The sequence below is a fragment of the Rhipicephalus microplus genome, chromosome X, assembly GCF_043290135.1.
Source record: "Rhipicephalus microplus isolate Deutch F79 chromosome X, USDA_Rmic, whole genome shotgun sequence".
Classification (NCBI taxonomy): domain Eukaryota; kingdom Metazoa; phylum Arthropoda; class Arachnida; order Ixodida; family Ixodidae; genus Rhipicephalus; species Rhipicephalus microplus.
In genome coordinates, this window is record NC_134710.1 from 354,616,708 (window position 1) to 354,631,108 (window position 14,401).

The following is a 14,401-nucleotide window of genomic DNA, read 5'->3' on the forward strand; positions in this document are numbered from 1 at the left end:
GGCGCTATATGACGGGTCGTCGGACGCGAAGAGTTTTGCAACTTACATAGTTCTGGAAACGTTGCTAACGACCCCACTGCGTCGACGGGAGTTGCAGAAAAGTGACCAGACGAAAAACGTGTATTGCACCAAAAACTGCCGGTGCCTAAAGAAACACTTCTGTTTTTTACGTTGGGCTGCTTCTGCGCATACTGTTCTTGGTTTCTTGCAGTGACGCTAGTTTATTTTTGCTCGAGGTAATGATTTTAGAAAAATTTACCAATCCTGGCAACCAGGGCCTATACTTGATGTGTTAAGGACGCCTTTCGTAAGGCGCCCTTTTGACAGAATAAGGGAGGTTTCTGAAATCCGCCTTGTACTTTTCTTATACTTAAACTTTTATCATACTTTAGGTAGTAGCCTTTCCGCAATAAGTTAAGGTGGGTTCATGAATACCGCGGATACCACCTTATCAGGCTTGCGTTGTAATCATCCAGTTTCGGCACCAAGCGGGACGACTCATATTGCACTTAACTACACAAACAAGCGTCGGAATGCGACAGCTGAGATGGCAAAGTGGCTCCCACAGCTTTAACTCCCACACCAAAATATTGTAAATAAAGTTGTATAATGGTTATGCACGGTTCACCGTAATCCGGTTCATAAAGTATTTATGTTGCAAAACATCTTTCGCCATTCCAAGTGGTCATCACATTTGTCTGCAACCATTGCCGCGGTTACAATGCACCGCAACAATATTTGGTCCCTCACTTTTTCGGTGCGGCACATCAAGAATTGAAATGTGCATTCGAACGTTCGTGTGGGTTCTTTTACACAGTACGAAAAGTAGGGCGTGAACTTAATAGCAGGAATCAGCACAAAAAAACAAAATCCATTGCAGTCGAAAGAGATACTTGCCGCTACTTACCGAAAGCTATAGGCAAAGGAACGGGGCCTCTATTCACAGAAACTACTTACGTTAAAAAATGGTCGAAAGATGATACTTCAACCCGTGTTGGTGCTGCTGCCCAAATCATTAGCGAAGCTGTCAGAGCCAAGCACACTTACAAAAATGAGTCGGGATTGACAAATGTTCGGGAATGCTCTTTGCCGTTAGTCAACTTCGATGGTACGTAGGTGTCACGAATGACCGTAATTTTCTACGAATTCTTACAGCATAAGTGATTTTAAGCATGACAATTTTTAGCTCTTGTATTGGTGACCTCCAAGTGACCTTGAACCAAATTCCACCGTTCTTATCCGGGCATTGCAAACGAGACGTCCGGGCTGTCAATGAGACCATGTGGGCCTTCAGACAATAAAACCAAGCAATCAGCCTAAATAGATAAAAAAGGTGATGTTTGGCACAAACACCTACTTACTGGACTAAAATATACCCTGGCAGTCGTCTAAAGAGATTAAAAGATACTGCTTCTGAGTTCTTCCTAGTGTTCCTTCATTACAGAAGCTGTAGATAATTGTGCACCGACCTCTTATTTACCTGTAACAATAGTGACTTTGCAAACTCAGAGTACCACGCAATATCTCAAGCCTGTATTCTTTTGAAAGCCAGCAGTGCGCTAGTAAACGGCGTGAGTTGCCGGCGCGAGTAAAAAGCGCGAGTTACCGCTTGGTTGCCTTATTCTTTAAAAGATATAGCCAAAGTGCGTGCACCACACCACCTAGCTGTCGCGTCGTCACCACATCGCCCGCATACGCTAGACAAAGTTCAGAGGATTGGCGACGTGACTTGCCGCATTCAGATGGTGCCAAAAGCACGCAGTGAACCAGCTTTCTTTCACGTCCCGGCCGCGAAAGCTACACTCGAACAACAGATTTATCACCTGTGCGATAAATCTACGCTTATGCAAGACATGCTGCGTGAGCTAAATTTCGCTCGATGAGAGACAACAATGACATTCATATGGATGAACACCCAGTTTAGAGTAGCGTGGTGGGGTGTGTTCTTGCGAACATGCACAACATAAAGGCTAGTGAAATCTCTAACTAAGCAGGTGAGCAGGCACAAATGTCAGACATGCATCTACTCTAAGTATGGGATAATTGGTCGGCTTTGTTTACGTGCGTATGTGGCCCCGCCACGGTTGTCTAGTGGCCACGGTACTCGGCTGCTGACCCGCCGGTCGCGGGCTCGAATCCCGGCTGCGGCAGCTGCATTTCTGATGGAGGCGGAAAGGCTGTAAGCCCGTGTGCTCAGATTTGGGCGCACGTTAAAGAACCCCAGGTGGATCTTCGGAGCCCTCCACTACGGCGTCTCTCATGATCATATGGTGGTTTTGGGACGTTAAACCCCACATATCACATCACGTGTGTGTGTGTGTGTGTGTGTGTGTGTGTGTGTGTGTGTGTGTGAATACGGGCCGGAAACTTCCGAACATTCAGCACCGACTCTTACGAATCACAAATGTTGGGGAATACATACGCTATTTGAAACCTAATTTGCTGTGCTTTCGCAAAACATTGCGCATATTGCTTTATATTCTATTTAGGTTTTACTATCAACATCATTTTAATAGTTAGGGAAGGAAACAGAAGATTCGCAGGAAACACCCGCAAGGTCTTGCGATACCCTTTCTGTTCTTGCGTGAAGGATCCGTCAGCGTGCGCTGAGATGCAAATGTCAATGCACTGTCTGTATAGACTGGAGAGTGCCACCACCAATGTGCGCTTAAGCACCAGCCAAAAGCCACTCTTTGGCCCAAATTAATCCTTCTTTCAAGAGCAGCGTCTGCGCTTAAGGACTTATGCCTTCTGGCATAAAGGGTTCTGTCATTTGGACACGCTTACGTACGCCTGTACATAGCTCTCAATAGACTATTGAGAATAGTGTGACAAAATAGCCACGTGAGTGCTTCATTTTGTGCTCAATCTAACACAGATACATTTTCTTTTTTTTTCAGCCAATTATACCTCACTTTTGGTACCTGTCCCTCGACTTCCAATTCTTTCTTGTGAGCTTGATCATCCTTCTTCTATTTAAAAGGTGAGTACGCGGCATTCACAACTCCTAATAGCCTGGAGGTATTAACAAGTGGCCGAACGATGATTGCGTAAAGCGTTTCATTTCTATTTAGGTCGGATAGTTTCCATTCAGTGGTCATGTCACTACACTATGCGCAGATGTACTGTGTCTGCATATGCTCTTTTGCTTCTTTTTACCACTTTGTAGCCAACTTTCATTCTCTCATTCCTGCACTTTTTCAAATCCTCTCAGTTTCACATCATATAATTTTCACTTGTCTTTTTGTGAATGATCCCTGGACTGTTCCAATTATTCTTTTCAGAGAGATATATTGTCGAAATCGTTTCTGTTGTGGTCTGCTGAGCCAGCAGCTGATACGACCATTTGCATTCTATTTTCGATGGCGTCGACACTTCCCAGAGTACCCCAATTCCCCTTTTCCGCTTCTATTGCACAGCTGCTCTAAAGCATCAATGCTGGTATGGTTTGAGTGATGACAAGTAATATACTATTCATGCTAAGCGTCATATATGACATGTCACAATTAATAACGACGCCGTGCGCACTCTCTCATGAAAGCAGTAACGCTGGTGTTGGTGAAGAAGGTTTTCCCATTGGGCTCAGACATCAATATTTATACAGAAGTGCACTGCTTTAAGCTAATTCATGATGCACGCATGTCTGACTTGCCTTTCTCTGAGTAGTTGTTTTCCGAACTCTTTGGGAACTTTATAAAACTTGAAATCTTCACAGCCTCGGTTAACGTTCTGCAATATACAGATAGTTCTGCAGCTCCTCTATAATTCTTCTAGCCACAATTTCATTCCATGCTGACATATTTTTGCTCCTGTGTTGTAAATCGCCTAGCCTACTTTTTGTGATTACTGTATATTTCTGTGCGCCATAAATACAATGAATCAAAAAGAATTTATTATAAGGATTATACTTGTAACCTTCGACACAGGCTCCCCATCATACTTTCACTCTCAGGTCTGTTACAATCCTTACTCACTCAGCACATATTCCATGCTTGCCTCACCAACCTACCTTGCCCATCAAGGGTCCCCAATGACGAATTATCTCGACGTCTACACAACACACCCACCACCCATTCAACATGGCGTGGAGAGGTGAAATAAGTTTTATCACCCACTGAATGTCCACACACCCATTAAACCTCCCCGCACCCACCAAAAACACATCGTGTTTCACGACTGCTTCTATTATTTCTAGTGCGTGCACTATATTTACCATCATAACAGGCTGGATGATCAGCACTTCGATCATACAATTCATGACTCTTAATAGTGAGAATATCAGTAGGATTTGTATTTTTCTTAAAACTCGTTAATGTATGCTATTTATCTCATACGATGGTCTATCTCTCACAATTTTGCTGCAGGAGCTAGACTTATTTTCCGCCTTTGCTGCCATTTACCAATCATACGGTATATTTGATTCTGTTCAGCTCAAAACGTTTCATTCTCTTCAGTCTGCTTGGATGTTATGGACATATCCCAGACTGCCGATGCATATTGTCATGGAGTCGTGACGTGGCTGAAGGAAGCAGCCTAGATGGTCCAATAAAACTGTTTATTTAGGCGAGCATGTGCCCAGTGAACGCAAAGTCGGGTTACAGTTGCACACTTGCACTGGTAGCGGTGAATGCAGCGTCGGCATTCGATAAACTGACAAGCACCGCAGCGTGTCGGCATTTATACACTCGCCATCGAACAATATAATATAGCCTTATCGCTAGCGGTGACGTATATTCCAAAATAATCTAAAATGCTCATGAAGTGGTTGTAACCTCAACAAATTATCTACTGCAGTCCTGGAGCTCCTCGAACACTGTAGGCGTGGTTTGCACTGAGAATCGCGTACAGCCTAACGAGGTGATAAGAAAACTTGGGGAAGGAGCGTGGCTTTGCCCCCCGGTGAAAAAAGCATCGTCCGGATGCTTTGACAGAAGATGAAAGTGCAATAATAATGTAAGAAAGTAAAAATAGCAAAGTACAATACAACAATAATAACAGCAACAACAATATACACTCTTTCAGTTCGTTAACGTTCATGAAACGGTTTCAGGCGCGTGACATGGACAGCTTCAGGTCGCGATTGGTGTCGTTGATTGTTCGTAATGTCATCAAGGACAACCTCGTAGTCGAGTGGGCCGAGACGTCGTACTACCCCGTGTTGTCCTAAGAACCGTCGCTGAAGTTCTTCACTGAGTCCTCGTCGGCGTATCGGCGTCCATACACGTTCCCCGGGCTTTTATTCCACGAAGCGCCGCCAGAGATTGTAACGGCAGCGGTCAATCGTCTGCTGATTTGTGATGCGCAGGAGGGCAAGTTGACGAGCTTCTTTAGCGCACTGAAGATAGAAAGTGACGCCGAGGTTTTCTTCGTCAGTGACGTTGGGCAGCATTGCGTCGAGCGTCTTGGCCGGGTTCCTTCCGTAGACCAACATTCACGGTTGCATCTTCGTTGTCTCCTGCACGCCCGTGTTGTATGCGAAGGTCACGTATGGAAGGATGGCGTCCCGCGTCTTGTGTTCGACGTCCACGCACATGCCTAGCATGTCGGTGATTGTCTTGTTTAGTCGTTCGGTGAGACCATTTATCTTTGGGTAGTAGGCGGTGGTGCGGCGGTGACTTGTCTGGCTATGTCTCAAAATGGCTTGAGTCAAATCAGCAGTAAAGACCGTACCTCTATCGGTGATGACAACCTCTGGGGTGCCATGACCAAGGACAGTGTTCTCAACAAAGAATTGACCTACCTCTTCAGTGTGACCTTTCGGTAGGGTCTTTGCTTAAGCGTAGTGAGTGAGGTAGTCAGTAGCCACGACGATCCATTTGTTTCCCAAATTTGACGACAGAAACAGCCCCAGTAGGTCCATCCCGTTTTGTTGGAACGGTAGACGAGGTGTTTCGATTAGCTGAAGAAGGCCTGCTAGGCCTGCTAGTCTGATGACATGCCGAGGCCTGCTAGTCGCTGAAAGCCTCGGCATGTCATCACGTAACGAGCGACGTCGGTGGTAAGGCGCGGCCAGTAGCACATTTCTACTATCCTAGCGAGCGTGCAGGAAACACCAAGGTGTCCTGCCATTGGATCACCATGCAGGGCCTGGAGGGGTTCTGGTCGCAGAGCTGAAGAGAGAGAGAGAGATAAATAGAGAGGAAAGGCAGAGAGGTCAACGAAGCTTTGCTTAGTCGGCTACCCTACACTTGGGGTAGGAGAAAGGGGGAATAATAGACAGGAAAGAGATATAAAAAAGAAGAGTAAGAAAGGAAAGGATGAGTAGTCAGCTCGAGGCTACACAGCACAGTCTCACACTGTACTTTCACAAGAGCTCGTGAAGTCTAGTAGTACTTAAGAAGTACAAGAGGGTTTTCGTGGCTGTGCGTGAATGTGAAACCATCAGCCAAGGTCCCAGGATCGTCTTTCCTGTAAGCCGCCATGAATCCAGCTGACAGCACTTGGCTTCCGTGATACGTCGTTCAAACTGGCTGGACAGTGGCATAGAATGTGCTCAAGCCTCTCCTCGCAGGCGTAGATGTTGCATGCCGAACTGCTCACCATTCCAAGGAGACGAGAATACGCATTCGTAAATGTCACGTGCGACCTCATGCAACACAGAAAACTTTCAGCGCATCGTGGGAGCTCGGATGACAAACGAAGTTGCAAGTTTGAGTCGATCGAATACAGGCGCGCATTGAAGAAACCCGGCGTATTCAAGTGCAGGAGAGTTATAGGGCAAGAAAGTGATTGAAGTCGCTTGCAGCGTCTGTTCCCAAAAGTGGTATGGGCGTAAGCAGGTCTTGGTCATGAGCCAATCAAGCAGCTTCATCTGCGCGGTCATTGCCAACAATTTCGCAATGATTCGGCAACCTTTGAAATACAATATCGTGACCTTTGATGAGCGCTTCGTGGTAGTCGTGCCTTATCTGATATACTCATTGTTCGTGTAACCCGTGCTGCATAACGAACCTTAGTGTCTGTAAGGCTGCCCTCGAGTCGCAATAGATGGCCCATTCATTAGTCTGCTGCCGAAGAATGTTCTATCGTAAGCAATATGAGTTTGAATGCGCGAGTGCGTGACCAACAGCCTCAAAATACAGAAAACGTGGTACGAGAATGGCGTTGCCGAAACTGGAGGGGAAAGGAGGGTGCTCTTCCGCTGACTGTTGGCATTCCCGCCTAACCATACCCGCATTATCGTTGCTGTTGAACGGCAGTTTAGCGCCTGCCTTCAGCCGCTAGCAATGATAACACGAAAATAAAAAAAATCATTGAAAACAAGAATGCGTATCAAAATGCTCAGCGAACACCATCTAGATGCAACAAAAACACGACCTGTGCATCGCGGCCGGCTACGTCGCTGCCGATGTTTTTGTAGCTTCATAGCCTGCTAGGTCAACTGGTTGTGGATATGCGCGTTGATGTGAATTGGTATTACCGACAGGAACTAGTAGCAGCTGACACGCTATAACCCGCGTTTTCCAGCAATAATATCGAGGAGGAAGTGTCAATAGCTAGCGTAAGCGCGCCGCCCTTTCCAATTTGTTTCCCACAACGGCCGCTGCAAATTAGCCGACGTAGGGTTCGAGGCCTTTCAATACGCGTTCACGTGTTCGAGCTCATATTGCTCAAGATAGTACTTGACGGCATCTTGACGGCACCACAAGAAGGTACTTGGCTCCAAGCGGCGAGAAGTTTTTATGTAGAAGGCCGTTTCGCAGTGGAGGTCCTGCCCTCGAGGTGATTAGGCTCCTAGAATCTGGATCAGCCCGCTGGCGTTCAGCGAAGTCATCGGCAGTTATCGTTCCCAAGAAGCAGTCCTCATTCAGGTGTTCGGGAGGTGGTGGGTCGACGGGACTCGCGACAGGCAATCGGCGTTGGAGTGTTTTCTGCCGAACTTGTAAATGACGGTAATGTCGTATTCTCGAAGTCTCAGGCTCCATTGGATAAGGCGACCTGAGGGGTCCTTCAAGTTAGCTAGCCAACACGATGCGTCATGGTCGCTCACAACTTTAAAGGGCCTGCCGTAAAGGTAGGGACGAAACATTGACGTCGCCTAGATGATGACAATGTACTCTTTTTCTGTTGTGGAATAATTACTCTCTTCCTTTGATAGTGACCGGCTAGCGTAGTAATAACCCTTTCCAGTCCGTAAGCTCACTGCATAAGGACGGCGCCAAATCCTACGCTGCTTGCGTCAGTGTGCACTCCTGTTTCGGCGTTTCCGTCAATATGCGCGAGTATCGGAGGCATCTGCAGGCGTCGTGTTAGTTCCCTAAATGATTCCTCCTGTGGGGTTTCCCACGTGGACTTGATGTCAGTCCTCGCAATGTTATGGAGTGGCTCGGCGATACGGGCAAAGTTCCTGACGAAGCGCCTGTAATGGCGCACAGGCTGAGAAATCGACGCACGGCCTGCCTGTCGGTGGTTGGTGAAAATGCAGCGATGGTAGCTGTCTTCTGCGGATCAGGGCTCACTCCGGACTTGCTTATAACGCGGCCCAACAGCGAAAGTTCCTCGTACGCTAAGCGGCACTTTTCTGGCTTTAGGGTGAGTCTGGATGTCTTGATGGCTTTAACTACAGCTTCAAAGCGCCGAAGATGCTCGTCGAAGCTCTAGGTAAACACGACGACGTCGTCCAAATAAACGAGACAGATCTGCCGCTCAATCCTGCCAGCAATGTGTTCATTACGCGTTGAAAAGTTGCAGGTACTGAGCCAAGACTGATTGGCATGAACTTGAACTCGGAAAGGCCGTCTAGGGTTATAAACTTAGTCTTTGCTCGGTCTAACTCGTCTAATTCGATCTGCCGATAGCCTGTCTTGAAGCCTGTCGATGAAAAGTATTTAGCGTTATGAAGTAGATCAAGCGCATCGTCTATTCGGGGGAGAGGGTATACGTCTTTCTTCGTTATTGTGTTGAGTCGGTGATAATCAACGGAGAAGCATAGTGTTCCATGGTTTTTCTTCCCTAACACTATCACTTACGCCCATGGACCCTTTGAAGGCTGGAAGATGTCCGTCGTGCAGCATTTCGTCAACTTGTTTCTTTATGGGCTCGCGTTCTCGCGTCCAAACTCTGTACGGAATTTGACGGAGTGGCCTGGTATTTTCTTCTAATACTATTCGATGTTTCGCGACAGGGGTTGGTCGAATTCTCGATGACGAAGAAAAGCAGTTCTTTTATTTCAGGAGCTGGTTTTCGAGCTGCTCTTTATTACGCATCGGAAGGCTAACATGAACGTCGAAAGCTGCTTGAAGGGTTTCAGTCGTCGGAGTACGTTCGGCGGAATCGATAAGGACGAAAGCGTTGCTGGCTCCCTGTATCTTTTTGATGTAGGCAACTGTCGTGCCTTTGCTCACGCGCTTGTACTCGTTGCTGAAGTACGTAAGCATCACTATTGCGTTCCTTGTTTGCAGCTCGGCTATTCCTCTGGCGACGCAAATTTTATGGTTATTCAACAGGTGCTGGTCACCTTCAACGCCGCCCTGCATGTCTGTTCATTCTTAGTTCCGACGGGAATGCTGACGCACATTCAAAGGGTCCCTTCCTGCTCCAGCACATTCAAAGGGTGCCTTCCCGGCGACGTGTGCGGCAGCAGTGCTTTTTCTGTAGATAGTGCTATCGACTTTACTCTCAGGTGAATGATCGCACCGTAGAGGCTCAAGAGGTTTATTCCAAGAATGACATTTCTCGAGCAATGCTGCAGTACGACGAAGCTTGCGGGATAAATGCGGCTGTTAATGGTCACTCTAGCTGAGTAGATCCCCGCTGATGTCACTAGGTGACCTCCGGCTGTACGGAATTCAGGGCCTTTCCAAGAAGTCCTAACTTTCTTCAACTTCGTGGTGAAAGTCCAACTTATGACGGAATAGTCGGCTCCGGCGTCTACGAGAGCTGTGACGCTGTGGCCGTCGATAAAATGTCGAGGTCGCTAGTTTGTCGCCTGGTGTTTTGGTTGTATCATGGCGTCGAATCACGGCTGCGGCGGTTTCCACCACTGTTGCGACGTTGCCTAATCAGGACTTATTCCGGTCGCGAAGTTTCGACGTCGGGGCTACGTAGAGGTTACGGTAGGTTCTTCACGTTTAGTTGTGGCGCCGTCGTAGGCGGCGGGGGATCTTCGGCAGCTCATCGTTGTTATGACCGGGAGAGCAAAGACATAGCCCTGCAAGAGACACTCATCGGTGAGCCCTGCTAACGCAGTCCACGTCCTGCAGCAACGCAAGAGGCGTTTGCGTGCACCACATCAAACGCGCATCGGCGTTGCAGTCGGCGTCGGACAAGAAGCGCGCGCACGGACGAAGGTATAAAAGGAACGTCGTGTATACGCCGAGTGCTTTCTCTCTGGCTTATGCTTGGGCCTGTCGTGTGTCAAGTAAAGGTGCGTCCCGACGGCTAGTCTATATAACTCCTGTAATATTTTAAATAAATTAGGTGTTTGTGCCGTCAAGAATCCTCGCAAGGGTTCTCCTTCCCCTGCGCTTGGGTGGCTGCATGTAGCATACTGCTCGGTCACATCAACTCGTTGGCAGCGGCGGGATTTGGTTGGAGTCGACGGTGTTCTTTCCTGGTATCAATCCTAGTGAGTGCTCACTTTACGTGGAGATTCTACCAAGTGTTTTGGTTAAATGGTGATGTCTTTTCAAAGGGTTAGATTGGCTGCTGCTTCGTGAATGCAGTGTTTATTTAGGTACCTCCACAGCAGCTTGAGCAACGGAAGTCTGCTCTGGGTGACCATAGAGCTGAAGAAGTTAAAAAACTGGATTTGTGCTTTTGTGTGAGGAGCTAGGTATTGATGTGGCGAGGATACAGAGGAAGCCGCATTTATACAGGTGATTGAGAATTTCGGCGTCGATGACGAGAGGCTTTGCGATGGTTAGGAGTGCGTACAGGCCAGGCGCAAAGAAGCTGAAGAACTAGAGCGGCTTGCGTTTGAGAGAGAGACCACCAGGTGGAAAGAGGAAGCTACAGCTCATGAAAGGGAAATGGAGTGATTGAGGCTTGAGCTTCGCAGTCTCCTGGCGAAACGTGCTGGTGGTCAGGCCACAGAAAACGAAAAGATTCAAGAGAGACCAGGCGCGATAACTTGGAAGGCACGGCTGAGCTATAGGGTGAGTGCAGCTTCTTTCGCCAGTCGGAGATGACAGGTGTCCCAAGCATGACAGAATGCCAAGATGACTTGATTGTAAAGGAAGGTTTTTCTCGGCTAGAGCAGATGCGGTATCTACAACTGCGCAAGAACAGTGTGCAGACACACTCGCTAAACCAGAAATTATACAGCATGAGGTGCTATTGTCAGGAGATAGCGATGTAGAAGAGAAATTCAGCAATGCCTACCGGTGCAACAGCATGGCAAGGTGCAGTGGAACTCCCCTCTACGAACTGTGGACTTTTTCAGCGATGCGTTCTACATTTGACCAGGGCAACCAGGCAGAGGTGATCAGGCCACAGCAGCTGTGGAGCAGCATGTGTTAACCCAGCGGCCTTTGGTGTGGTGTGGAATGCGGCGACGCCAAAATGCACTTGTCGAGTGTCCAGCTTTGTGTGTGTGTGTGTGTGTGTGTGTGTGTGTGTGTGTGTGTGTGTGTGTGTGTGCGTGTGTGTGTGTGTGTGTGCGCGCGCGTGTGTGTGTGTGTGTGTGTGTTGCGATCGACAACCAGTGCGACACCATAACCAGTGCGACGAGTCATAACATCATCGTGCAACATCCGCACCTCCATCAGTTGATGCCCTTAGATTTCCTTATACGGGCTAGGCGACCGGTCCCGGCTTGGGCCAGCGTACTGACTACGGTGCGGTGACATGTAGTGACTGGGTGAAGGTGAACGAGAAGATCCTCGGGGAGTCTTCTGCATTCCGGCGAGATAGTCGGCGAAGTTACGTGGTCTTTCACCCCACTGGGGACGCGGCACGTCGATGGCGAAACCGCGTAGTCTAATCTGGTGGCACTGGCAGCTACGGTAGGTGTCGCCACCTTCCCCGCAGTGGTAGCAGAGAGGCCGGTAGTCGGGGCGCGCCACACGCTGGTAATAATGCGATAGCGTTAACGAGCTCGTGTCACATAAAACCCGCCGCCGGCGTCGGCCTCGCTGGTTGTGAGCGAAAATTCGTCTGTGCTTCTGTGACCAAAAATTCAAGTTAACAAGACAGCCGCGGAAGGCCACTACTTGTCCACGCGTGCGCGCGCGATCACACTGAAAAAAGCCCCGCATTCGAAAAAAAAATGTGCTCAAGGTCACAAGGCACGGTTGTTTCTTTGCCCTGGCAGCCTTCCTGCTAAGTTTCCAGCGCTTTCGTCGGGACGAGAGAAGAAGTAACGCAATTGCAGCATGCGACAAACCTTTGTAACTGCACTCCTACTGCACGGATTCAGAAAACGTTTGCGGCGTTGACTTCATGAGGCAATAAGCTCTTCTGGCGAATTCATTCCATGGTTACTTGAAAAAGTGTTTAAGGGCCCCTTTAACGTGTCTTGTTCGACAGGTGTCACGACGAAAACAAACCTCTTCGGTGATAATAGCGCTGGTCCACTCTACTGTGTTCATGTTTGTTGCGTGCGTGTGTATGTAACAATACATATGAACAAGTATTGAATTAGTTGTTCAAGGGTGCACTAGGGGCCGAATTTCGCTATGGCGTTCAACTCTTAAAGACGAAGCCTAAGGGCCCCTCATTTTTTTCGGAGCATTGCACTGCCCGGTGGGTGAACGGTATGGCGTCGGAGATAACGGTGGTGGTGTCTGGTGACAAAAATGCGGCGGCGCGGCCTCTTGACGTGAACATGGAGTATAGCGTCGGGTAGCAGCAGCGTAGCTCATGGCTTGAGGTTGCGGTTGCGATGTTTCAGGGATACCCATTGATAGCTGGATTTCCTCTGTGACGATGTCAGCGATCGACAAAACTTGAGGCTGGCGTGACGGCAACATTCGGTGAAGTTCTTCACGCACTACAGCCCTTATAGTCTCGCGCAGATTATCGGAGCATAGTGGTTGTACCTCTGCATAGCCTGGAGCGTAGTGGTGGTTGAACTGTCGTGTGCGCATTTCGAGGGTTGTTTCAAAATTTGTCCCTTCTGAGAGGAATGCTTGGTTGTTCTTCGGTGGGTTTCTCTTCGATCCCGTGAAGAGCTCCTGTTTGACCCCTCGCATGAGAAGACGAACTTTTTTTCTTGAGGCATGTATGGGTCAGTGTGACGGAACAGGCGGGTCATTTCTTCTGTGACAATGGCAACATTTTTCAGGTCCTTGTGGTGTTTTTCAGGTAGAAGTACACGCGACGGAGCTTCCCTTTAGTGTCCTAGTTATTGAGGGTGGCCACTTGGTCGTATGCCTCTAGCCAGATCTCTAAATCCAAACGATGATCTCCGGAAAGTTGGTGGTTCCCTTGGCTGATTCATGATGATTACGAACAGTGGTGCAGTGTTATTATTGTCGCCGCAGTCGAGGTCATGACCTTGGTTTTCCATGGCTTGTCTTGTAGAGGCCCGTACTCCGGTGGTAGTCCTTGCTGCTGGAGACTTGTTCACAGCTCCTGGTTGGCGTCCGTGTCTTCTCCGCGACGTGGGCTTGGTTCGCGGCTTCACGGAGGCACCCGCTACATGAACGAAGCAGCACCTCCACCCGATATTATGGGTTCATGACGTGGCTGTAGGCAGGAGACAGGATGGTCAGATCGAGCTGTTTATTTGAGTAATCGGTGCCCGGTAAACAAAAAGTCCGGTTACAGTAGCACAATTGCACTGATAGCAGCGAATGCAGCGTTGGCCGTCCATCAACTGACAAGCGGCGAAGCGTGTCGGCATTTTTGCACTCGCCATGAAACATTCTAGCGTTATCGCTAGAGGCGACATAGATTCAAAAGTAATGTGAAATCCTCACGAAGAGGGCATAATCTCAACAAAATGATCTACTGCAGCCCTGAAGCTTCTCGAACACTGCATGCATGGTTTGCGCTGAGAATCGCGTACAGCGTAAAGGGGTGATAAGAAAACTTGACGAAGGAACGTGGCGATATATAAATTTTCAGTGTTAGAACCGATATAATTCGGGACCATGCTTTAGTAGTAACACGCCGAGCGTATTGTTTTAAGAAGCACAAGAGGAGGATTGAAAGAATATACGTATGGTAAAAAGTGTAATTTAACAAAGCGAAGTGGGTAAACAAGTTACCTGTGTTGCAACGCAAGTTTTTGGTATAAGTTGACTAGACTTCTTCATTATGGAGGGCTATGAACCAAAAATATTCTTACGTAAAAATGACACGAGGTGTGTCTATTTAAAATCTATATTCAAAATGATGCGTATGGCGTCGACTAAGATGGAAGCAGCACGCGCAACCGACAGGCCACTTCTTCGTTGTCGTCTTTTCACCGTTGATACGTCAGCTACGTAGCATTACCCCCCGGCGTTAAAAGCGC

General features: G+C 48.1%; 1 protein-coding gene across 1 annotated transcript in view; it reads left to right on the forward strand.

Moving 5' to 3' along the window:
* The window catches only part of LOC119161143 (nose resistant to fluoxetine protein 6), a 139,167-nt gene that overhangs the window by 89,537 nt on the left and 35,229 nt on the right, over positions 1 to 14,401 (forward strand). Inside the window, exon 10 of the mRNA XM_037413495.2 lies at positions 2,901 to 2,983. Within this exon, the coding sequence (XP_037269392.1) occupies positions 2,901 to 2,983 (83 nt within the window). The remainder of the gene's footprint in view (positions 1 to 2,900; positions 2,984 to 14,401) is intronic.